At 28.7% G+C, this 27,383-nt stretch overlaps 1 protein-coding gene across 4 annotated transcripts; it reads right to left on the bottom strand.

The window, feature by feature from the left end:
* Positions 1-2,653: 2,653 nt before the first annotated feature.
* LOC107442070 (Homocysteine-induced endoplasmic reticulum protein) lies at positions 2,654-26,756 on the bottom strand. 4 transcript variants are annotated; one of them, XM_071182075.1, is made up of 9 exons: positions 26,683-26,756; positions 14,011-14,157; positions 12,321-12,398; positions 12,163-12,243; positions 10,726-10,823; positions 7,343-7,456; positions 6,609-6,857; positions 4,717-4,834; positions 2,654-3,324 (listed from the first exon to the last, which is right to left on the bottom strand). In XM_071182075.1, exons 2-9 carry the CDS (start codon positions 14,134-14,136, stop codon positions 3,166-3,168), a joined length of 1,023 nt encoding a protein of 340 aa, XP_071038176.1. In that variant the 5' UTR covers positions 14,137-14,157; positions 26,683-26,756; the 3' UTR covers positions 2,654-3,165. The 4 variants fall into 4 exon arrangements, with proteins under 4 accessions (XP_071038176.1, XP_042911802.1, XP_015911026.1 ...); XM_043055868.2 differs by lacking the exon at positions 26,683-26,756 and adding an exon at positions 18,528-18,897; XM_016055540.4 differs by lacking the exon at positions 26,683-26,756 and adding an exon at positions 14,888-15,138.
* Positions 26,757-27,383: the final 627 nt, after the last annotated feature.

The following is a 27,383-nucleotide window of genomic DNA, read 5'->3' as shown; positions in this document are numbered from 1 at the left end:
AACAGCTGTACCAGTAGTTTTAAAGGCATTCCAAGCACGAGAAACAACACTTTTGTTGATCCCGAACTCTTCGGCGACACTGGTCACACTACGCCCCTCCTCAAGCTTCCCAATCATTCTTCCTCGAGTAAAGTCGTCTAAATGATTTCTTGAAGACATGTTTCACAAAACAAATCACTTGCTGCGAATGTCTTTAATTACGGTGCTCTTTATCCTTTTATCATAGCTGTGACATGTGCGCCGAACCCACAAGGCTTACGTACACTTACATCACCTACGACATTTTATTTCTAAAATTTGCATACAAATAATCTTACTACTGAATTACGTGCATATTATACTGCAATTTCATGGCTATCTTATACTTTGAAGGGGAGCTGTGGCCGAAAAACCACTTGTTGCTTAAGTTTTGCACACCAGTATATTTAAAAAACTTACGGATTTTAGGTTAAATTTGCCAATTTTAAAATGCTCAACTCGAAATAACGTAAAAAGTGGCATCTGAATTATTTAGAAGTAATGTTTGGTAAAAACTCTTTAAATTGAATTTACTAAATCAAGAATTTACATTATAGCAGAAAAGTTATTTCTAATGTCACTTGCCTATACCAGCAAGCCTGCTAGGTGAAACCAATCGAATTTAAGGCAGAGAGTGCGTTTCTTTTTTTTTTCAGTGGCGTGATCTATAGCCAAGATTACTTCAGTCACACACACGTCACGGCCCGTTTACAGAGCGTACCAATTCATTCATCCACAGATGGTAATTTTGAACTGAACCAGAGAACGATCAATATCCAATTCAGTACCCCAAGATGCATGATTCGTTATAGAACATGAAGGACTTTGTGATCCAACAGATTTAACGTGCACCATTCACTAACCAGGCAATCCTGGACCAGAAATGTAGCTACTACTAGAAAATATTTATCTGTAATCTGTGGCGAGTTGGCATCCCTGTATCACGTTAATGTAAATAACTTCGTTTGGTTAAAACAATACCACCAATCTATTCAAATTATCTAACAATGCTGAAACTAAAGAATTTTTAATAGGAAACTAAAACAGGAAAAATATTTTTCATTATTAGAACTTTTTCAAGAAACTTTACATTAAGACTGGTGCATTGCCTCTTAATTACTAAATAGGCTCAAGAATGCTGACAGTACTTAACGTTCTAAAACAAGGAAAAAATATTTCCCTTAATAGAATTATTATTTTTCAAGGAACTTAGCCTCCAGCTTCCCATTAATTACTTACTTAAAGCTAATTTCAGAGATAACGGTTGTTAACACATAAAAATACCATAAGTGTCCACTCTTAACATTAAAATACTAAACTAACTTAGACAAAATTATTCTATACTTTGAAAATAAGAATTCGGAAACTAACAGAATGATTCGATTTTGATTAGTTTAAAACAGTATAGTGGATGCTGTTTTGATTACTGATCCGTTTAAAAAAAAAAAAGACTATTAGATGTAAAAAATTACATTGACAGTTTATGCCATAACATGACAAACATTATGCCATTAAACATTGTAAACTTTAGCTATTAACTTTTACGGATTATTTTCATTACTAAAAAAACTTTTTGTTTTTCACCCAAGACATATTTCAACAGCTGTCTAAACCGTTTATTTCCAATAATAGCTATCCACTCATTAGTGTAGTTATATAAGTTGGCTGGACACAGTTTTACATTAATCTTATAATGAAAGAAAATAAATAAAATAGAGTGCCCCATGGATTAGGCACTGTACCTCGGAGTTTTTATTGTTTATGAAATCTTACATTTTCCTGTTATTGGTATATTGATTTTTTATTAATAAAACCACATTTTAAAATAATTTTAACCAAATTCTGTATGAACATATTTGAAGTATAATTAATAAACGACTGATAAACTAACAAAGTTTTAAATATGTCCATTCTAAATCTAATAATATCAATAGGATTACTTTATAATAAATGAACATCGTTTGAAATATTAAACCTTTGATGTGGAATAATAATCAAAACAAAAACTGCATAATTAAAAAATAACTATCACATGTTTATAAAAATATTTACACCAATACTTTGTATATCATATTTAATATATATACAATACCATTATGCTGACGACAATTTAAGAAATTTGAATTTTCATTTAGTAAACCTGGACGACATCCTGTAATTTATTAGACTTATGTGAAAGCGTTGACTGATCCTCGTTTCATCTGATTTTGATAAATAGAAATTCTAATAAGTAAAAAAAAACTTAAATGGAATAAGAGCAACAAAAAAAATTTAAATACTTTATTAAATAAAAATAAAAAGTTTTAATGCTATTTATAAATAGAAGCAAAATAGGCAGCAGTAAAAAATTTAGAATTTTCATTTTTTTTAAAAAATATTCAAAATATCTCCTTTATCCTTTTGCATATTGTGCTTAGCATGTTACAGCTTTTTATTTTGGTTCATTTTACTAGCGGCAAAAAATGTTTTTTAATAAAAAAAAGTAGTTTTGTGGTAATAGAGCTACAAAAGGAATTAAAATAGTCACTGGTGTTTACAATGAAATCGACAAAAAGTTAAATATTGGAATTTGTGTGTCGCATTAGAAGTATATTACAATTATTTACTGGTGTTGAGATAAAAATGCTGCAACTAATTTAAAAACAAGTAATATTACAATTTATTTTTAAAATTTTATTTACAAAGTGCAGAGTAATATACAATCAATGGGACTACAGATTTTTAATATCAAGTATAGGTTCACCCAAACGATTAACTCAAAAGAAATAAGTTTTCGACATTCTATGCCACGTGTCATTTTAAATTGTATATAAATTTGCACTTTTATACAACGTAATATAACAGGGGGGAGGAATAAAATAACAAAAAATATATATATATAACATTCAGAGATCAGAATTGAATAAATAAAATAAGATATCTCACTAGAGCCTAGATATACACAGCTTGCATCTAAATATGACAATGAAAAAGCAACAGCGAGCAATGGACTAGATGACAGCACAATTTAAAGAGTAGATCTCTCTATACAATCCAAAACTTAAAACTGTGCTACTTTGCACTTAAAAACAACATTTTCATAGATGTGAATGAAACTGATAACAATGTTACAATTATGTACACAGCAACTATACAAGTCATTTAAAATTAATTCACGTTCACAGGCACAGGATCCGCCGGAATCAGTGAAGTGAAAAATGAGTAGATGACAAAGAATATTGTGTAAGGAACTGATAATGCAGTTTGCATGGGGGTTCGTGCAGATGGAGTTGCAGGTTGGTTTTCTGCAGGTGCATCCTCAGAAGCCTAAAATAATGAGTAAAAATCAATATCAATTTATATTCCACACATGTTTCGTATTTAACATAATTCTTTTAAAATAAGATTTATAATTAAATTACCTACCAAAGATGAATATCACACCTTTATAGTAACTAATTTAAGAAAATTTTTAATTCTTTCAAAAATCGCAGTGTTGGATTATTAAAAATCGCGTTAATACGAATAGCGACATACTATTTTAAAACCATGTGAATACAAATCGCAATGTATAACTTAAATTGGGTAAATATGAAAATCATTAAATCATTGTTTGATAATCAAGCTGCCTGAATAGGAATCGCGATATTAGCATATTACGGCACAGTTTCAAATATTCAAAATGGCTAAAATTCCGTCAAACCAAAAGAATCAATTGGCAGATTTCAGCCTATTGGCAGAAGAATCATGTGCATGTAAGCATCTGGTGAGAGAGAATTAGAAAAAGTTTCAAAATTTAAATTTTAGAGTGAGAAATGCCGTGGAAATTTCTTTGGATTTTAAGTTTTTGATTAGCAAAAGTTCGAGAAGCAATGGTCTTGAGAAATGCAGAATTCTGTGATATTCTAAAAAACAACATATGCCCTGCTTCTAACTTTAGACCTGGAAGGAAAATACGAAAAACCCAGAATTCCGGGATACACCCAAAATATAATCACCCCTAGCATTAATGAATACACATTACAAGCAAATGGTATTTGATTAAGCTTCAAAAGTATGAATCATACACTATTGAACATCAATAAACATACTTAGAAATATAATTTTTGAAAACAAAAGACTGAGAATACAAGTTCACGAGTTATAGATATATATTTGAATGAAATTAAGTTTGAGTACATGAAATAAGATTGAAAGACCGAGAAAATTATATCGCATAATTCTGAACTTCTAAAAAAAATTGACCTTAACATTTCTGAAACTAGCTTTTGGAGGAGAAAAGACTATTTATACAGAAGATGTAGCATAACTGTATTTGATAATTCTGAAGAAATATTTAAAAATAACTTCTTATTTCCTTCCAACAATTTTTTCATAATTACAGACATTAAAAAAAAAGTAAAAGAAAATAACACACAGGATTAAAATAAAAAATTACATTAAAATAAAATTACACAAAAAGAAAACTTACGAAATTGGCAGCAGTAAAAATAACTAATTTTTAGTTAAATAGGCAAAAAAAAAAAAAAGAAAATTATCCTACTTAAGACTTCATGCTGAATGTCCATTAGGAAACTGGGAAAAAACATGTAGAATTTAATTGATTTGCTAAACACTGGTTTTTAAATTAAAACTTTATTTTTCCCCCCAATAAATTAGAAAATAAGGTATGTTATTGAAAAAAATTAGTTTCACAGAGTTTTGTCATACAGTACTTACTTCAGCATTTTCATTAGCTTCAGAATTCTCTTCTGGAGTAGTATTAAGTTCGGGTCTTTGTCGTTCATTAGCTTGTTGAGCCTCGTCACGTTGCCTTTCTCGATTTACTTTGGCAAACCTAATAAATGAATAGAAAATTCAGCGTTTAATGCTCTGGCTTATAACTCTAATTTAACAATACAAATTTTATGTAAGAAATTTTTTCAGGATTTATTGGTGTACAAATTAAATAATTATTTTTCAAAATATCACAATGCTCAAAAACAGAAAAGTGTGTGGAGATGTTACCGTAAAGAGCAAAGATAAGAAGAGTAATTTTAAACTATTAATCACAAAAACTGTCAAATCCAGAGTTTAAACTATAGTACCAATAACTCAAATAATAAATAAAATTACTGATATTAAAATTTGACAAATACCCAAGAAGTAACAGAAAAAAAAAATTAAAATCATAATAAATAACAAGATCAGAATTTGGTTATGAAGAAGGGACTGTAAAACCTGAAGTGTTATTTTGAAAACCTAAAAATAACAAATAAATAACAAACATCTATTCTCTTTTTCCTTGAATACACAGTGACTGATAATTTCAATGGCAGAGGAGGCACTTACTTAGGGACTCACCTTTTCAATCTCATTGCATAAAATTTTAAACTTTTCTTCCAATTAAATATTATTTTACCAATTTTTTAATAAATTTGTCAGTATTTCAGAATTTGTTTAATTAAAATCTGCACCGTACTAGTACAATGAAATAACAATAATCCTATTTTTTATACTTCAGGCAAAGCAAAACAACCAAATTAACAATGTACTTGCTAAAAATCATTGATATAAAACATTTAAGAATTTTACTTTTAAGAAAAAAATATAATTTTTTTACTGTAACTAAAAAAACTAAACTTTTTTTCAAACAAGTCTGCTTAAATAGTGATAGTGTTAAAAAAAAAAAGTGGAATAATTTTCGAAAAGTACAAAGATGGGTGATAAAAATGAACAGACATTAAGCACTGAATGTTTTTGATATAACATGAACCTACAATCACTGTCAAAATGTATTAGTATAAAAGATTTTTTGCTCAATATATAGGAAAATGTCATATTTTCGAATTTGCTATTAGGCAATCCAGTAAGATATTTTTCAATATTATCCAATCTAAGTTCTTTAGTATGGTTATTGTTGCCTGGCATATGGCGGGTCTAAGCCTCATCATTAATTGGAAATCTCTAAAAGTCTCTCTAACTACTTCACACATAATAGATTTTTCATTTATAATTCATCTAAGAAGGAGTTTGAAATTTAGAATAATTGTTTTAATTTTGCCCCCTCTACCTGAAAATTGAAAATTGCTAGTAAATTTAATGTTCTACAAGAAGTTCCCAGACACAAGAATCTTTCCTACTATTAATGTTTCACTCGATATTTCATAAATGCAATGTTAGATATTTTGTCACACATTAATGACGTTCAAATAAACTGCTTATTTTTATACTTTTGATGATTGGAAAGCATGTAAAAAGAGGAGACACTATTTAATAACAAAAACACAAAAAATAGCACAACAATTTTTAAAATAATAATTTAGTTTGGGCCTATTATAACTCGACAAGCTCTCAAAAAATAATTAACAAATTCCATGAAAATAAATTTTAAGAAATTTCTTTTTGTATTTCCTATAGCTGTTTAAATAAGAAACCAAATTATTATAAAAAATGATATAACCAAGAAATTTATTTTTTACAGGTTTGTTTGAAAAAATGTTCTTAACTCTAGAATGCCTTTGGCAGGATGAAATATAGAACATATCCTTCGAAAATGAATTAATTGTTTGTAGATAATATCTGTTGATAGATACACAGTTGAAAAGCGAATTAAAAAACAGAATACTTACAAGACTAACAACACCATCAAGACAAAAACAGCAATTATACGAGGTGGTGAGGAGTAGTAAATAAGTATGGCGAAAAACATGGTTGCTCGACTCATAACGTAAATCAGATCAATCCAGTCCCATCCATTTTCTCCAGCAGCTCTTGGCTCAGCATTTCGATTCACATTCTGAGGAGGAACTGCTGGTGCAGGCTCTTGTACTGGTGGTGGGGTCATAGGTATTTGACCATTAGGAGTAACTCCATTATATCTATAATAAAAAAAAAATACTAAATATTAATTTAAAAAAAAGCCAACCCTAGTATGAAAATAAATATACAAGTAAACAAAATAAAATAGTAGAATTTATATGAGCTCGGCTAATGAAAAGGTACATGAAAATAAAAAATCAAGGATTTGGGGCAATATAATAAGCCATATTTTCACATTTTTCCGTAAAGTGTTATACATAAGAAAACATATACTACAATTATCTTGAAAATATTTACATAGTTTTAATGTCTCAGTTTCCAGTAAAATCTGTAAACTAAGTTCCCATCTGGTAACAATATTATGGAACATTTTGATGTAAAAAAAAGTCACTTTCAAAACAGCAAAACTTTACACAATATTGCCCCAAATTTTTAAGTGAGTTAAACACATTATGACTAATAGCCAAACGGAAATTCAGAAATCCTGCTTAATTAATGTATGCATAAAGTAAATAGATGGTGGTAAAAATAAAATTTAACTTACTGTGATAAATACTGAGCCATGAATTGAGTGTACATTTGCTGCATTGCAAAATATTGATGTACAACATCTCCAGGTGTATTGAGAGCTAAGAAGTTGGTAGTTCCTCCTTGCACACTATAAATATATGTAATTATTAGAAAATTGTGTTTTAAACTACAAAAAGAAATGTTCCAACAATTAGATAAAAATAATAACTGATGTGCTTTACACTATATGAAATACATACCACAACTTGAAAATTAGTAAACATATATATAAAAAAAAGACACTTGTACAGTGCCCGATGGTTTGTATAATCACTGGTGAGAGGAATAAGTAGCTTATAATCAGCAAATTTTAACAGAATGCGTATTTTTGAAATTCATTAAAAAAAAGATAGCCCTAGAAATGGAGAGAAAAAAATTACACTAAGCAATATTTAATTTTCTTTTCTTGAGAAATTGTCAATTTTCAAGTGTCTAATTACAATACAAGGTATTTTTTCAATTTACTCTAATTACTAATTATTTTTCACCACTCTTTTGAGGAAAAGAGACTTGGGATTCATATTAGAATGTGGAAAAGGGAAGTGTATCTGAAGAAAAATGTATTTAATTCCAACAGAAATAAAAAGCGCTTAGTTGAGAATTCAGAAAAAAGTCTTTTTTTTCCATTGGCATTGAGAAATCAATGAAGGGAATAGATTTCAATTTGTAATTTGTACATTTCTAATTCAATTAATATTAATTTTTAATTAAATTTATGCTAACAATTATAAAGATTTCTAATTGACAATTAAACTTTGCAAATTAACATTTATTTACTTTAATGAATCCTATTAAATATTTATGCTCATAATATTCTGAAAAACTGAGAACAAACCACCTTATTGCTGATGTAAAGTCGATATTCTGGTGTATGTTTGAATTAAGACTTTCAGTCACCAATCAAATTAGAAACGGTAGCACTTTATAAATATTGATGTCAAATTATTAAAATAAAGATAAACTCAAATACCATATTCTAAATGCATTTTGAAATATTCAATCAAAATTATAAGTTTAATAAACCTGTTTTTGTAGTTATTAGTTAAAAAATAGAAAAACTCAAGTTTCTTTATATTCTAAAAAACTACTACAAATATTAAAAAGTAAGATTTACAGGAAATTTCATATAAAAACAAAACTACATACATTTTTCTTTAAATGCTTTTAAATTTTAGAAATTCATAAAATATCTTAAGTGTTTCATGTTTTACATTGTACATTATAGCAATGCAATGATCACAAGAAAAATCCTGCACATTATACATGCTGCCATTTATATTCTTGACAACAAAAAACTCGTCAAGGAAATTTAATTGAAGATAATTTAAACCAGGACAGATTTAGACCAAGATTAGGAAAACGTTTAGACAATGATAAAAGTAACAGAATGATAAACATTTGTGAACAATATTAACTGTATACACAATATGGTTTTGAATTTGTGAATACAAATACAGGGTAATCTGTAGGTTGTACAGGTTTAAGTGATTCATCCAGTCTCAAATGGCTGATTATATACAAAAGTATATAACAAGATGGATCATACATAGAAAAGCAAAACACTTATCAAGTTTCAGGTACATACTACAAATGTTCAATTTTTGCACCACCCATCTTAACAGTAATCCAGTTCAAAGTTTTGCCCAGGCATTTAATTATAAATATCATGTTTCTATTTATGTCCATCACAGTAACAGTGATGCATTGGTGAAGAAACTTCGACATTCATTAAATAGAACCTAAGTGATGAATTTGGGGTCATGGTGGGAAGGAGAAAAATCATCCAGATTAGAGTGCCCTATCCAGTTATCTGTTGGGAAAAACAAACTGATCAATCATTGGAATATGTGCGAAGCGACCAGGCATTAAGCATTTGTAGTATGTACCAGAAATTTCGTAAGCATCTTTTCACGCATGACCAGTTTTTGTACACTGCAAACTTGAACAGGATGCCTAGCCAAATCTCTCAATAAAAAATAAGCACTTTTAAAATATTTTTTAACCACTCAAAAAATATTTTTAATTACTATATTAGGAATGCACAACCTGTGGCCCGCCGACTGTCGATGTGCGGCCCACAGGAAGTTCTGAACGCAATAAAAACATATCTCTTAATTTGGTTTTAGTTTAAAAAATATAAATTTTCTTTAATTAATATATTTAATTCAAATTTATATTACTCAATAAAATGTGTATATTTTTTGCACTTTCATTCTGTTAGCTTTTTTGGGTTAGAATTTATACCCCCTCCCTCAACATTTATGTATATATATATAATTATTTGATAAATTAGTGTTAAAAATGGAAAAAAGTTTTTTAAAAATGAGTATCAGGTTTTTTTAGTTCGTTTGGTTTTAGTTTCCGCCAATATGTTATTAAGTTTACTGATAAAAATAGTTAGTGCTTAGAACACAATTGTTTACATAAAAATTATCATATTTGCAACTAACATGACTAAATATGCGTGCAGCCCTTTGTTAATCTACCTGCTGTATAAGTGTCCCTCTTCACTCAAAAAGGTTGTGTACCCCTACACTATATACATCAACAAAATGTAAAATAATTTTCAAAAACTTTACATGATCATGATGAAACAACTAGCTTCAGACAAAGAACTCTTTTTCCTGATTATATTAACCACCATAAAAAGATGGATAGATTTTTCGGTTCGATTTCAGAAGGTGGAAAATGGAAGCCTAAAATTGAGAACATATTGCAAAATGCAGCAGTGCAAGAATCTCACCAAACCCAGCTCAGTAGAAGCACACGCGGACTCCCAAATATTTAATCAAATATGTAACATGATTGGCGCTATCATACCTTATGGAATGACAGTACGCCGAAATGGATAGTGGTTGAATGAATTGTGAAAACTGTGAGTAGAACATTGTGAAAACCACATTTTTGCATAATATGCAGCGAAAAACAACATGATATAGGGGGAAAAGCACTTTTAAGAGCTTTTAAAAAAGGATAATCGGAAATAAGCACGTTTTAAAAACACTATGCCCCATGTAGAAAATAACTATTCTTTTTAAACCGAATAATGAATCATTAAAATTAACTATACAGTTTGTAATTATATGCTAAACCAAAATAAAATAAATAAATCTTTAAATAAAAAAAATTTATTGAATACAACGAATGTAGAAAATAACTATTCCTTTTAAACCGAATAATGAATCATTAAAATTAACTATACAGTTTGAAATTATATGCTAAACCAAAATAAAATAAATAAATCCTTAAATTAAAAAAATTTATTGAATACAAAAAAAAAAAATTCTTCAATGTTAGAATAGTCAAATCTACATTGTTGAAAATAAACATAGCTTTATAATTAAATAAGCAACTGACCCAGTGAAAACTGGTGGAGTTGGTAACTGCTGATTAACTTGGGGATATAAATCACTTTGATTTAAAGGAGGAACTGTTAAAGGAGGTGAGGCAGTTTTCTGTAAAAAATAAAAAATTCATGTAAAAATGACATCAGAATAGAAGTATTATAAAAGCAAAATAGTAAAAATAACAACAGCATTATTAGCATTATCCTGTGTTATAAAATGTGTTATAAAATATGTCTGAAATTGAGGGCAGTAAAAAATGCAATTATAGTTATAGTGATATTTCAGATACTGAAGTAATTTGGAAGATGAATAAAAAAATAAAAAACTTTCTCAGAATTTTCCGTTACATAAAGTGCATCATTTTTCCTCCTCAAAAACTTCTTGAATAAACTGATCATTATTCCCGGGCATCGGAAAATCAAATAGGAATTTGAAATCTGTGAAAACCGCAAATGTTTACATTTTTTTTTCATTAATTATGATCACTGACAATAAAAATATTATGAGTTTAAAAATTTTGATGTATAAAAAAGTTGCATTTATCAACGAAAATAACACAAATATGTGTAAAAAATAAATTTGCGCACGTAAACAAAATTCAATTGGTTCAACATGGAAAAAATAAATATGTCAAATAAAATAGTACATTTTTATTAATCTAGAGAATAGTAATAATATTCTAACACTAAATTTAAATGGTATATACTTTTAGAAGATTTAAAATATTTGATAAGATTTAAAAAAAAAAAGAAAAAAAAGACAATCTAAAAATGAAGTATTTTTAAAGTATATGCTTCTTTCTTTTTTATAGTAATATAAGTACTTAGCTGTACTTTAAAATTAGGCTTAACCAACCATTAAAAAGTATGTGATATTCCAATGCAATTTGATATTTTTAGCACTACTCAAGTATCTTGAGTATAATGTGAAAGACAAATCATTATCTTAAAAATCAAAATGTTCCGGCAGCAAAAAATTTTTGGCTACATATTTTACAAGACCTTTTTCATCGAAAGCTGATTTTTTTGCAGCCCAGTGAATTTTGAGTATAGTAAATATAAATTATTAGATAATCAATATTAAAAATGCCTAACTTGTATCCAATCATATATAATGTAATCCAATTATATATATAATGCATTAGCTTCAATAACTAAAATATTTTCTAACTATTTTCACTAAAAATGTCTAAGTCAATTAAAAAGGAAAAACTAAAGATATAAACAAATTTGATTCTTGTTTCGATTTTTTTTTCTGCACATGCATAATCAATATTTTGTAAAATGTGCACATTCGCACATTCTTTGATATGTGAATGGGGGGAAAAAGATGAACATGTAAGGTACATAAACATAATTCAATCATTTTCAACAACTAAATGTTAATTTTGAAAGTAACCAACATGTATTAAAATAATGACAAATAAATAAAAATGAGTTATGCATACCTCATTGCTTGTACTTGACTTTTGCGGTTCTAATTTCACTGGGCAAGGACAAACAAGGTGAAGAATATGTATATCTTGAGTCTAAAAATAAAAAGGTAAATGTAGTTCAAAATAAAGAGCGAATTCTCCTTTATAGAATAATAAATAAAAATACTAACCGGATTTAATATAGATTTTAAAGGAAGATGATCAGGCAATAGTTTTCCTCCATAAATTAACTTTTGATGACTTGAAGCCTTAAAAATAATTTTTATTTTTGTCAAAATAAAGAAATGTAATAAATAACATTTTCTGAAAGAAAAAAAATTATGAAGGAAATGAATACATGAATACTAACATTAAAATTTTATAAACAATTGCAATGTAAATGTTACTTGATCAGATAAAACTTAAAATGTTTAATGTAAAAACTTATATTTAAGACAGAGAATAAAAATACTTTTAATAGCTAAAATATTCATATTATAAAATTTAAGTGACAAAGTAATATAATTTTAAGAAAGAAGACAAAATGTCTCTTGAATAATTATAAAGGTATGGTGTCTTTGAACTTTTTTTTAATCTTGGAATATTCTTTTTTTATCATAAAAACTAATGACAATCCAAAAATGAAATTTTTTTGTATCACTGAAAATACTATATATGAGATAAATAATGAGCTTCCTATAATTTGTGAATATTACATATTCAAAAAATTTTCTTGTTTAATAATTTTATTATCTATAGACTAATATTGAGAAGTAAGGACAAAATTCCTGTGACTATACTTTAATTAAAATCATAATGCATGATTAGTCAATTTAAAAGAATCTCTGTCCGTAACCATAGGAATAATTGCTATTCTATTTGTGTACTTTTGTTATTGTCAATAAACTTATGAAATAGTTCTGTCCACCAGTTTTTAGAGTTCCGATATTTAAAACTGAAAAATACCACTCATTTTTTTTTTAAAAAAAACTCGAAAAACAATTGTTTTGCCTTGACAATAAAGTATAAACATAAATTTTAATTTGATGGAAAATTTTAATTATTTAAAACATTTGGGTCCATGAGTTACAATAAATGTAAAAGTATAAGTAAAAGAATGTTGTAAATACAAATATCTACTATTTATAAAACTGTACCTAACCTTAACAATATGCAAAAAGTTTTAAGCTTTAAAAAAAGATGGTCACCGCTCTTTAATAAATTATAAACCTAATATTTTATTACTAAACCAGGAATATACATGCCACTTTACAATAAATACAATCTTAAAAAAGCATAAATGAGAATAAAGCACAAAAATACAATTTAATTTCTCTTTAAACTTAACATTGAAACTAACTCTTAATTTATATTCCATTTAGTTTTTATTATTCTAAATTGAAAACTTCCATTTTAAATCAATAAATTACAGAAATTAGCAATCATTACATTACCAGGGGTCTGTCTAGGTTTTTCTGTGAGGTACCTATTTTGTGAAAATTTAGACATAATTTGTGAAAATTTAAAAACTATATTAAAAATTCAACCCAAAAATATGGATTTATCGCTTCTTAAGGAATACAAAAATAAAATTATAAGAAAAAGTATTTTGTGAAACCACTGTTTTTTCTTAAGTTGAATTTGTGAAGGTACCGCTAAACGGTATTAAATTCGGCCTAGACAGACCCCTGATTACACAAAACTCCTTTTGAATAATAAGTATAATTTTAAAACAAAGTATACGCTTTTGTCTTTTCACACCAAAGGAAATAAGACTTAAAATTTCAACACAATAAGTCTTTACTTGAATTCCTGTTTATCTTTCAAAATAATGTTCTAAAAACATACAAAATCCTAATATATTGATAATATAGTACTTACTGGTTTTGTAGGATGTGTAGTAGATATCTGATCTTTAACTTGTGCAATAGTCCATGTCATTTCACATTGCAATTTAAAATCATCAACATTCTGAGCTGCTGACTTTATTATCAACTGCACAGACATTTTTTTGGGTGAATTTTTAACCTGTTAATATATAAATAACATTTTTAAATACAATTGAATATTTTTACCTACAATCATGAACTTACTTGTATTAACTTACATATATTAACTACACAGACATATTTATTTAGGTAAATTTTAAACCTATCAACAAATAAACAGCTTTAAGCGATTATACAATTTAACATTTTAACTTTATTTATATAAGTACTACCTGTAATAAATACCATTAAGTTATGATAAACAAATTATAATGAAAATCATGAATGTTCTGCACAAAGAAATTCGTCACTAATAGATATTTTTGATCGTGAAACATCCATTTGAGAGTAAGAAAATGAAAGGAAAAAAAAATTAAAAAGACACATCAAAACCGAAACTATCTATTATAGCAATGGAAATATGCAATAGATTTATATTAAAATACTTTTAATGACATGAATAAAATACAACTATTAAAGGAATTAATTTATGAGTACAAAATCTGTGACACTTAAAAGGGAAAAAAAATATCCACTTTTTGAATGGTTTGCATTAAAAAATTTTAAATTCACCAAGTTAAATAGAAATGATGCAATTAAACTTTTCGATTTTAACACTTTAAAGAGCTAGTAATTTTAAATTTTATAAGTATAACATAAATATGTAAAATGCGTATAATACATATACACCCATTTTTCGTATTTTGACCCTGAACTCTGTAACCACACTTATGACATGGTCCAACAAAATGATAACATTTCATACTTACCTCTTGAGCTGATTAAAGGTGAATCTATAAAACAACTATAATAAATTCAACAACTATAATAAATTTTGATAGATCGCACTGAAAAATAAAACACCAATTTCAATTTGTTATTTTTAGAATATTTGTCGTACTTTCACTTTATCTCACACAGCTCGCGATCCGGGTACAGTAAACAAGAACCGTGAGCAAAATAAACTGTGCGGCGCTGAAATCGTTTGATAGTTTTTTCTAGACAGTTTCATCAGAAATTCTATTTGGCGTACCCTCATTGGTCCGATTAATCTAATACTCGTACGATCACATGACATGTCGGTTTATTATTTGTTCATTTTTGTTTCGGTTTTGTGATTTGTGAGATCGTTATGTTTATCTTTTTAAAATTATGTTTTATATTTTTTTCATGTTATTTGAATGCGTTGAGAGGGAACAGCTGTTTATATCCACTGTATTTCGAAATGTCACAAACGGATGTAAATGAATTGTACTACAGCTCTTTCTTGAGTGAATACAATAAGCGTGACGATAGTGGAGCGAGAAAAAGGAGTTTCGAAAATGAACGCGTTGAAAAAATAAATTATTTCATTTCTTTAGTACGGACACTCAATGAATAAATTTTCATAAAAATCAGGGCACTGTGTAAAGTTGTAGGAATTGGAACATGCAAAATTTAATATTTATGTGTGCTAGATAAAAATTTAAAAAGGGTTTAGGAAATCTGTGTTATTGAAATTAAATTTTTTTTACCGGCTCTTTAAATTAAGTTTTGATTTAATTCTAATTATATTTATCCACAATTTATTATTATTTTTTTTTTGCACTTTGGAAAATGCTAACAACAATATTATGATAAGATTAAAGTCACTCCAGCTTTTTTTTTTTTTTTTTTTGGTAGAGACAGGGACTCCCTANTTTTTTTTTTTTTTTTTTTTTTTAAATGTTTATACAATTTTGTTGTTGGTTAGATTTCAAAATATTATTTGGTGGGGGATACCTTTATTTTAGTTGAGTTTATTCCTTATAACCAAGTTCATAATTTCATTAAATCTTCAACTCAAAATTTACATAAGAGAAGCCTATTGGCCATTTATAACCAGTAGACTGGGCAAACCAAAACATTACTTTTATTATTTTTCTTTTTTAAAATCTTTTTTGATGGGCCTATTGTTTCGATAAATTCTATTAAGTATCTGAAAAGGGCCAGAATAGCCTGGTTGGTAGGGCGTTGGACTCATGTTCGTGAGAACGGGTGTTCAAATCCAGCCGGCCCAAGAATTCCCGTGTATCAAATGGCGATTAGTCCATGTTAAATCTGCCAGGGTCACAAAGTCCTTCAAGTTCCCTTAAAATGCCGACGGTTGTAAAATAAAATGTATCCGAAAAGAGCTGTGGAGGCTCAGGGGATAGACCGTTCGCTTTCCAATGAGGTGAACCGGGTTCGAATCTCAGTAATACCTGATCGTTGCGAACTGCGCACCGACTACAGTGCTGACGTAAAATGCAGAGATGCCAACTACTTCGGACGCGCCATAATAGTTTGAAAAACGGTAAACTAAAAATTGCAAATATTTGACTAATTTTGTTTACTATTTAAACGATGTCGCATGACTTAACTGCTTTACTTACTTTATTTATAAAAAATTGGGCACCTGGGCCGCGCAGCGGCCCCTATCCCATACATCTAGAAATTTACATAAGTTTAAAGTAATAACATTTTGAATTTAGCAGTCGATGTGGTAGCTAATACAAAATTACAAGCACTTTGCATGGGTAAATAAACATTTGAATATCGAAACTAAATTTACACATATAAATAAAAACATAATTTGAAATATATATACATAGGCTGACATAGATAAATATGGTAGATATAACATTTGAATATCAAATCTAAATTGACACATATAAATATAAACATAATTTGAAAGGAACATATTTACATTGTGGTAGCCATAAAAAAAATCAAGCAGTTTGCTTGTGAAATAATAAAACAATGAAATTTTCAATATGACAAATTGGCACTTTTACATAACATTCGAAATGTTGATTCTAGACTTACATTAAAAATAAAGATAAAACATGATTTGATATGTACAATAATTGATTTTTGAAAAATGAAAGACATAATTGATGAATATAGACAAATCATACCTTGATACATGATAAAATAACATATTTGACTTAACTGCTAAAAATGTGGCGAATTATATAAAACTTTGAATTATTTAGAAATAGTGGTGGATGAAAACCTAATAAATTGAATTTATTAAACCAAGATTCGCATATTAATAAACTACCACTTGAAAATATTTATGTGCTGTCCGAAGAAAGGTTGCATAACTGAAAATGTCCTCAGTACTAGACGTATCATGTGTTGGAGTCGCTTTGCTATCTGGCTAACCTTGGGGGTTTTCATGATTTTCCTCTCCATGTAACGCAAATGTGGACTAGTTCCATCAAGACGTTCTCCACGAAGGCAAATTTCGTTCAATACTCAATCGAGGAATTCTCTTGTGTTCTGAAGTGGGTTCAATATTACAAGAGTATGGAGTTGAACATTAGTAGTATTAGTAAACCAAAAATTGGGTCGGCTGTTCAACGACGGTTATAAACTAAAATATATCCGAAAAAGATGTCGGAATTCTTAGAAATATCTAGATTTTTACACAATAAAGCTTTATTTTTTGTGACTGCATTGTTTACAATTCTCCTTACAAAGACGATTGTTGCGTTTTCTGGTTAAACTCTTCAATTTTGGCAGAATAAATAAATAATTTGGAACAATTATTTATTGTAATTATTACAGTTTACAATAAATTGGAATATGATGTTAATATTAAGGACGTAAAGAATCTTAATAAAGAAGAAAAAATATAAAGATTTTGGAAAGTTAGACGCAAAACAGAAAGATTTTGGATAGATTTTTTGTAATCATTTCACTTTATCTACCAATTTTCTTGCTTATCAATTTTTTTATCAACTGTTAACAATATTAATTACTACAAATTCTTCGGTGGAATAGACATTAAGCAAAATTAAATTTGTAAAAAACATTCTCTGAAAATCAATCCTCCAAAGCGTGCTTGAGGATTGATTTTCTCACAGGTAAACGAAAAAGAAAAGAAAAAAAAACCTGGCAAAACAGCCCGAAAAATAAGGCATTAGAAAAAGCAAAAGAAAAAACTATGCAGCGTGAAATTGAACTTGAATTAATTAAATACTATTTTAAAATTAATTAATAAACATGAATTAATTTGAAGTTAGCGTAAAGGAACATTTTATATTTTTAATACTTCTATTTTATATTCTTATATGAACTTCAAAAATTTTCTAAGACAATAATTACATAATTACAATAATTGTAATGTAATATGATAAACATTTAAAAATAATGCTTTTTAAACAACTTATTTTTTCAAAAAAAAAAAAACTAATGGCATATTATAATGAAATATTCCATTATTTTTGTAAACATTGTTAACTTGTCATGAAATTAATATCCTAAGGGAGTCTTTGCTAATTGATACATTATATATGAGATATATAACTAAAAAAAATACATAAAATTTTAAAAATTCCTTTGTGCTTCCTTCAAATTAGTCCTTCTATACAAATTAATTTTTTAAAAAAAGAACCTACTTACATTTGAGTGATCGTTTAATTGCATTAAATTTCAGCTCAATGGCCAGTATCGAATTGGTAGTTGAATTAATACAATTTTTAAAGAGAGCAACACTGTCACATGTGAGTTTTACATTGCAATCTTTGTCTTCTGGAAATAATGTTTTTCAAAATATTTTTAACTGTGAATATAATTGTGATAGATCAGATGCAAGTAATCAGGTGTAGTTAAAAAATTGTTGTTCAAATAAAAATTTCATATGCATTGTTGTTGTTTGCGAAAGTAAGAGAAAGAGATTTTTCAAATTTGAGGGATGTCCTCGTCAGCCTTGGGAGGGGGGATGAGCACCGCTTGTAAGTGGTCCCACACATATAGTTGAAGACTCAGCAACTGATAACAGCCAACAAATATGAGATTACAAAGCTTTAACAGATGAAGCGGATCCCAGTGTCTTATCATTAATACAGTGGTTCCCAAATGATGTTCCTCCTTTTGGTTAGACAACGATTTAAATATTCCACTTTCATTTAAAATAAATGAATAAAATGGGATTATTTTAATGAGGGAGCTCGATTCCCAGAATATTCTATACAATTTTTTATCTTATTTTTGTTATCACTTAAAGAAAAAAAAATAATAATAAGGTGAACAATTCTATTCTAAGTAAACAATATATCATTTAGAATCAAATGTTTTGGGAGATTTGGTGGACATGTTTAAACTGTAAGCAAAATATTGAAGATCATGCACGATGCTTTTATAAATTGTGCCCTTTACTCCCATGCAAAATTTACATGGACCGAAACAAGTGTAAAAATTTAAAGATTTTTATCCATTTTTGTTTTATTTCATTTTTTTCCTTCCATTTCTGACATTAAAGCTAGAAAAAAAGTTAACTTCGTCTCCTCTTTTTGGTCGATTCGAATTTTGCATGGGTAAATAAGATATCATTTCTAAGCGTGTCAAGAATTTTGCCATGTAAAATCTTCCAAAACATTTGCTGCTAAAGGAAAGATTGTTTACATAGAATTCATGGATAAAAGTTTGTATTATTTTGTCCCCCATTCGTAGTTTGTAGCGATTCCTTGCAACTATTTTAACGTTAGTTTAGTCGTCACAAGGTTCAAACGTAACAAATCTTTCGAATCTGATTGGTGCAAATCTTAACGCAAATCCATCAGCGGAACGCAGTGAGAATAACAACATTGTACTTTACCCTGTTGCTTTACGAACGCTTTACGAAATCTCAAATTTTTTGCCCTTCTTGAAATAAATATTTTCTGTTAACGGAGGCAGGAGAAATTAAAGGTTGAAAGAGAAAATTTCTAAGAAATAAATGGAATCATTTATTATTCTAAACCCTTTTTACGAACGTTTTCTTTTATTAATTTTAACTAAGAATTAATTTTCAGAATTAACTTTCCGTTAATTTTGAACATGAGTGCAAACTGAATCCTCTGGATAAATTTGCCTCCTTTAAATAGTTAAGTAATTACTAAACTCAAAAAAAAAAAAAAAATTGCTCTAGTTGTAGTTAACTACAAAAGATGGAGTGTTTTCTATCCACTGAAAGTAGTCAAATGTACTTTTTTTTCCTTTTAAAAAAATAATCAAATGGGGGTAGTTATAGAGTTTTTTGCATCACATAAGCAACATGCATGGAGAATATAACAAAGAATGTTAGATGACATTGCACAGCTGTTTCCCAGCTGCAGCTGTTGGCATGTTGCTCGTCTAATTAATGTTAAGAAGCTGTGTTAACTTTTCATTTCTCATTCTATGACGACTGCATTTCTCTTCTTTTTCGCATTTAGTATATAAGTTTTCGCATCCAATTCTCTAACCACCATATCTCATGATTTTCGCGAGAGATTTTATTTTAATTTTGAAAGTATCTTATTTTACATAGTTATTTTTGAATGAATTTGATCATCACTACTCATAAATAATTAAAATATACCCTTGTAAATTCTCACATACATAAATATTCCTCCTCACGCCGAATTGGAGCATATGACTTTTATCATAGCTCTCAATTTCGCTCTATTTGTGACCCGGTTCAACCAAATGTTCTTATAAGATCATCTTACGGTTCTGATTTCAAACCCAAGTGTATATATTTATATTATTATTATACTGTGGTAGATAAAACTACCTTCTATCTAAGATATTAACAATTAAACATTTCGGCTTCCATTTTTTTTCTTCTTTACAAAAAAAAAAAAAAAAAAAAAAAAACGTCGCTTTAAAATGATGCTAGGGAAAAACGAATTGTCTCTTTTACAAAATGTTAAAGACCGGTAACTCTAATCTTTCATTCTTACCCTTGCATTTCGTTAAGCTGAATATTTTATCAATCGGAATATATCAATTATATAAGATTATATATATTGTGCTATACAAAGCCGTTTTTAAGGATGGGCTCCAATGGACCTGGACCCAGGACCCCGAGTTCTGATGGGCCCCCCGAAAAATCTAAAATCTCATTGCATTGTTTTTTTAAATTATTTTTTTTTTAAAACTCTAACTCATTTATTATTTATAACTTAAAAGGATCCCCAGATTCCACTTTTTTCCTCCAATTTTAAAGTTTGATTCTGAGCTGAGGCCCTCTACCTTAATACCTTTATGATGCCTATAATATATACCTATAATACCTTTTTTACATTGTCGGACGCTTTTCAAAATCTAATGGAAGTGTTAACAAATATAAAATAATTGCTACTCTCCACTTTGCTAACCAAAAGAGCAATAAAAGTTTTTTCCACTGATAAAAGTATACCCAATTTTGTAGCTACCACCCACTGAGTTGTCAAATATAGCCTTCTCACTTTACACTGTGGAAAAATGTTTTTAGATTCTTTATATTGCTTTGGGCTCTTTTTTCCTAACTTCGGAAATATCAGATATCTACAGAAACACCCTTTTGTACACTCAATTTTTTTCTCAAAATTCATACTTTCATTCTATTTTTCACAATACTTTTTCGTAAAATTTAAAAAAAAAAAAAAAAAAAAAAAAAACACGTGTCTAAAAGAAGTCGTGAACCTATATAATTGAGTCGGCTGTTAATATAAAATAAAGAACATATCTGGAAATTTTCAACAAAATCAAGAATGTCACGTATCCAAATGACTTAATTATTAAATTTTTAAAAAAAATAAAAAAAATATCCGCAATGCAGATGTGTATATTTGGGGCTAATGATTATGAAATCTGACACAAAACTGTGAGATCGTGGGTTCTAGTTGACAGTTTTAAATTATTATTTCTGAATACTGAAAAATGTTTTCTTATTTTTTTTAAAGTAAGCATGTTAAAACTAATAATTTAACAATTATTTAAAAAACTAGAAGCCTCCGCCCCCTGTTCATTTTGCCCACTAACCCTCGTGTTTGCTTCTCATTAATCATAGCAGATTAAGAGGAAAAACGGTTTATTTCCACTTTTTTTTCTACAAAAATTACGATTGAATTGCCATTTACATTTTGAGGACGACTAAATTTAGGCAAATCAATAAAATTGGTACCTCCCGCAGAGTTATTACTCAATGAAGATAGACTCAAGGGATAGAGCATTCGAATGAGGTCCACTGAGTTAGAATCCCAGTGGTGGCTGATCGATATGAATTCTGCATCCGGCTTACACTTTCCATACTGCTGATGTGAACTATAATCGTTGGTAGACGGGTTAGAGTCCCCTTGCTGTCAGACTAACCGTGAGAGGCTTTCGTAGTTTACCTCTCCATGCAACTTAAATGCTGGTTAGTTCCATCAAAACCAAAACGTCCTCTGCGAAGGCAAAAATTTCTTCTAATACTTGATCCTGGATTTCTCTTGTCTCTTGGATTTTGTTCAAATTACAAGGCTACGATGTTGAACACTAGAAGTCGTAAACTCGAAATTGGGTCGGCTGTTCAATGACTGTTATAAAATAAACTAATAATTTGGCCGTGATAGCTTGGCTAGTAGGGCTATGGACTTGTGTTCGTGAGAATGGGAATTCGAATTCCGTCGGCGGAATTATATCCTTGGAATTATATCCCTATAAAATGGTGACTGATGCATGTTAAATCTGTCGGGGTCACAAACTCCACCAAGTTCTCATAACAATTCAATACCTCTGGGTACTATTCCAGGAGTTCCCTTGTCTTCTAGATTGGTTTTGAAATTACAAGGCTACGTAGTTAAACATTGGTAGTCCTAAACTCAAAATTGAGTCAGTTTTTCAACGACAAGTATAAAAATAATGATCAAATTGTATTTTCTTGTATTCTTTTTGATTCCTTGCATATTTTCTACACACCTTCATAATTTCATGTTTCTTAGTTTTATATATTTTGAGCAGCAAAGCAAAATGTCACGTAGAAAAAAAATGTAGAAAAAATGGGTAAAAAATTATTTAAAGTTGCAAATAACATATACATGTATGTAAAATTTATAATTAAAAAAACATTCAAGCGTTTCAAGCATTATTTGGGCTAGGACAATTAGGCATAAATGGCATGCATAAAGCAGTGAAAAACAATCTCAAAGATATATTTCCAAACATCCTTCCATTTCGAATGTTTTTGTCTCTTATGATAACTAATTGTAGTAGCAAATGTTCATTCTCCAGACTTAAATTAATAAAAAATGAGTTAAGAAATGCTATGACTCAAGAAAGATTGAGTCATTTGTCAATAATGAGCATTTAATATGATGTCTTACAGGAAATTGATTTTGATGATGTGATAGAGCATTTAATATGATAATGAGCATTTAATATGATGTCTCACAGGAAATTGATTTTGATGATGTGATAGAAGACTTTTCCTCTCAAAAAGCGCGAAAAGTATAGTTACGTTAAATTTTCGATAAAAAATAATGTATATAAGCTTTTATAATTACTTTATATGTGTTTTACTTTTAAAATAAAATAATTTTTTAAAAATTGCTCAAAATAAATTTTTTTTCTCTAAATTTACTCACAAAGGGCCCCCAAATAATGACAGGCCCAGGGCCCCTGTAAACATAAAAACGGCTCTGGTGTTATATATCATGGACTTGTGATGTCCTGATGATATTGAAGAGTTTCGTTATGATTCGTTTGATAAGTTTCGTTATGGTTAGAAGTCGTTGTGATTGTTTTAAGGGCGCAAAGGTGAATCGGTGAAGAATATGGCTCCGTTCTTCAAAAAAGAAAAAAGTGGTAGCACAAGGATTTCATTGTTAAGATTTATTTAGCAGAAGCAAGATAGCTCTGTTTTCCCCGATGTATTGATAATATAAACAAATCAGAAATGTTATATTAAATTCAAGGATAAATCTAAGTGATATTAAAGCTCAAGTTCAAGGATAAATCTAAGAGATTTTAAGGCTCAAGTTCAAGAATCAAGGATAAATCTAAGAGATTTTAAGGCTCAAGTTCAAGAATCAAGGATGAATCTAAGAGATTTTAAAGCTCAAGTTCAAGAATCAAGGATAATTCTAAGAGATTTTAAAGTTCAAGCTCCGGAATCAAGGATAAATCTAAGTGACAAAGCTGGAATTTTAGGTAACAGGTCTAAAGATCCGTCTGGTTTCAATATTTGCTTACTAACACTTTCTTCGTAAAAGCACTTTTTACTTCATTATAATATTGGTGCAATAATCTTGCAGAGATGCCAACTTGCTCCGGACAGAAAATATATATTTTAAAGTGGTAGTTTATCAATTGTGATTCTTGGTTTAATAAATTTAATTTAGTAGATTTTTATCCACCACTATTTCTAAATAATTCGTAGGCTTATAAAATTCACCGATTTTTAAGATTTATGTCACGCTATACCATTTAAAAGCAAGCAAAAATAGTGAAATAATTGCAAGATTTATTTTGTAGTTATTTACCGTTTTTAATTATTTTGGCGTATCCGGAGCAGTTGGCATCTCTGATCTTGTCTTAGATGCAATATAATATAAGTTTGCAATCAGAATACTGTAGCATTACAGACGGTCCTTAGAAGAATATAGCTTTCAGAACTCAAATTGTGTTTGTGCCACGTCCGGTTTTGCTTTTAGCCTTAATTACCGTCAAATTGTCTTCGATGAATGTGGTGGTGGTGGGGTAAATAATTTAGGCATTGCGTTCCATTTTTGTACTCATATTTATATAGGGAAAAAATGTTAGTTCATATTTTAATTAAGTTCATATAATTTTAATTCGTTGTTATCGTACATTATAAATATCTCCATATATGTTTCTCTTATGTGGCACAAAAATTTGGGTATTTCACTATCTATTGGCAAATAATAAATACCATATAATAGGATAAGAAGCTTATAACCATCTTATAAGTCATAATAACCATCTTATAAACCATAATAAGCACCTTATAAACCATAATTATTAACCTCTATTTTGATGCTTTTTCGTGTTTCTTGAATCAGTTTAAAAATGGCAGTGCTGTAAATGTTAGCTTACAAAAGAATTGAATTTTAAGTTAATTAAATATTTATACTAACGCATTTAAATCTAGAAAGCGAAGTTATTTTATGAACATTTTACTGTGCGTAATTGGTACTGAAGTTGACCATCATGATGTACGATATTTCAATTGAGAAAAAGAATGGGGGAAGGATATCTACATCAGCTGATTAAGTCAATGCCCCGCTGTTATAAATGTCAAAGTGTAAATAATAGGGATTTATGTAGTAAAGCTGCTCTGCCTCTTGCTATTCTGATTAACTATTTTGTATGAGAGTATCACGTCATTGCATCTATCTGTATTTATGAGCTATTTTTCTCAAGAAAAAAATATCGTATCAAGAATATCGTTTCCTTTTTCAGACATTGAGTTTATTTGATCATAGTTGTGAGCTTTAACATATCTGAACCTATAAAAGTTTTAATTACGTGTTAAATATTCAAAAAGAGAAAAAATGCTCAAACTAAACCTTTTGCATGGGTTTCACTTAAGTTGAAAGAAAGAAAGAATGATTCCCGAATAAATGTCTTTTAATTCTTATAAAAGTTAAGTAAGTTGTAAATTTCTTATGTTGAACGCAGATGTCTGACTATACTTAAATTGGTGATCTAATAAGGCGTGGCGCCACGAAATATCTCACTCAGTTCGAAAATAAAATAAAAATAACTGTAAAAAGACCATTATTTCTAACTATAGTTACGAATTCAAATAGTCATAGCTGAATACGGATCAATCTATTTGAGAATTTATAAAGACCGAACGAAATAGCAAACAATTAAGTTTCTCCTCGACGTGCTCGTGCTGGTGTAGTACGTAAAGATGCTTTTACATGCCTGACAACTTTTAATCTTTCCGAGGATAATTTTTCCCGGTGACCATACAATGGAAATTAAACTATAAGTATGTTCTTGCAATTTGAAAAGAAGTGAAGTGATTATGCCTAACCATGTGATGTAAATCAGATTTAATTGGATACTTGTAAGCGACGTCACGCTTGTCTCGGACATGATTGGCTCCTGAATCCTGCCATGATTTACAATCTACGATTACGTCATTTGCTGGTATCCAATTATAGACAAAAATATACTCTGTAATTTGTTAAAGATTGAACACACAAGCATTAGATTGTCGTATATTTGTATGAATCAGTGATCAATTTGAATGTACCTGGTAGTGGTCAAAATCGTTTTAAATTCAATTTATAAATGAAAGAATGCATAGAAAGCTTGTATTTTGCTACCACTCTAAAAAAATTTTTTACACAAAGTGTATAAAAGTTGACAGTGTATAATATAAAGGATACAAAGTTACCTCCCCTGCTCTTTTGTTAATAGTCATTTTATTTTAAAATTGCAATTCATACAGATTAAGAGTAAAAAAGGTAATAAAGATAAGTAATAAAAGAAATTTCATATAGATATATTATAATAAAAAAGAGAAAGAAAATAATAAAATAAAAAAAACGTTTGTAAAAACAACGTTTTTGACGTGATTCAAAAAAAGGAAAAAAAATAATTTCTTTATTGTCTACTCTTCTGAAACGAAATACGTTGGACGAGTCACTTTCGCAATTAACTTCAATCACCACCTAAAATGAACCCTAAATGTTACGTTTTGGGTGTAACATAAATTAAATTATTTTCTCCTTTTTGAATAACAAGTCTAAAGTACTTTTTACTTTTATTTTATTTCAATAAAATATAATAAATAGAAAAAAAAGCTTAAAATTACCTCTTATTTTTCCGGTTGAATTAAGAGTGAGCAAACAAGAATTCTAGTTCGTTTTCGGAATTTGTTTTAAAAACTCTTTTTTTTTTTCAATGGTTACGAAACAGAAACGCATTTTATTGTTGTTAAGAATCTTCGTGATTTGTCACATAAGGAAATTATTTCGCGTCAGGATGACGTAAAAGGAAGTTAAATAAAACGAAGCAAAATAAGTGTAAGAGAGGGAAAAAGACAATGAAATAAAATGACCTTATCCTTTTTTAATATATGGAAGCTTCAGAAAATAACAATTCATGGTTTCCGATGTCTTTGAAAAATTTTAGTAGTGGTAGTAAATTAAGGTTAATGCTAAAAGATATTTTTTACTTTAACATATCCCTTTATCTTGAAGTGGTTTAGAATTTTCCTGCATATATACTTTCTTTGAAAAACAATTTTTAGTGGTGGTTACGCAGAAATTAAATTATTGACATTTGTTTAATTTTTGCTATCACTTTTTAAAATTTACCATGCTCGCGGGAACCTTGTAATTGTATCCTCTAACGCAACCCCTTGATATACGAAGACGTCTGGGAGACGTTATTTGTTTCTAATGTCAAAACAATGATTGACGTGTCGCAGACGTCTTCAATTCAACATTCCGTTGCGAGTTGTTGTTTACAGTGCAATCAAAGATCATTTCTATACCAAGAAATTAATAATTC

This window comes from Parasteatoda tepidariorum, chromosome 6 (genome assembly GCF_043381705.1).
Source record: "Parasteatoda tepidariorum isolate YZ-2023 chromosome 6, CAS_Ptep_4.0, whole genome shotgun sequence".
NCBI lineage: Eukaryota > Metazoa > Arthropoda > Arachnida > Araneae > Theridiidae > Parasteatoda > Parasteatoda tepidariorum.
The sequence above is the reverse complement of the archived record's forward strand: the minus strand, read 5'-3'. Positions and strand labels throughout refer to the sequence as shown.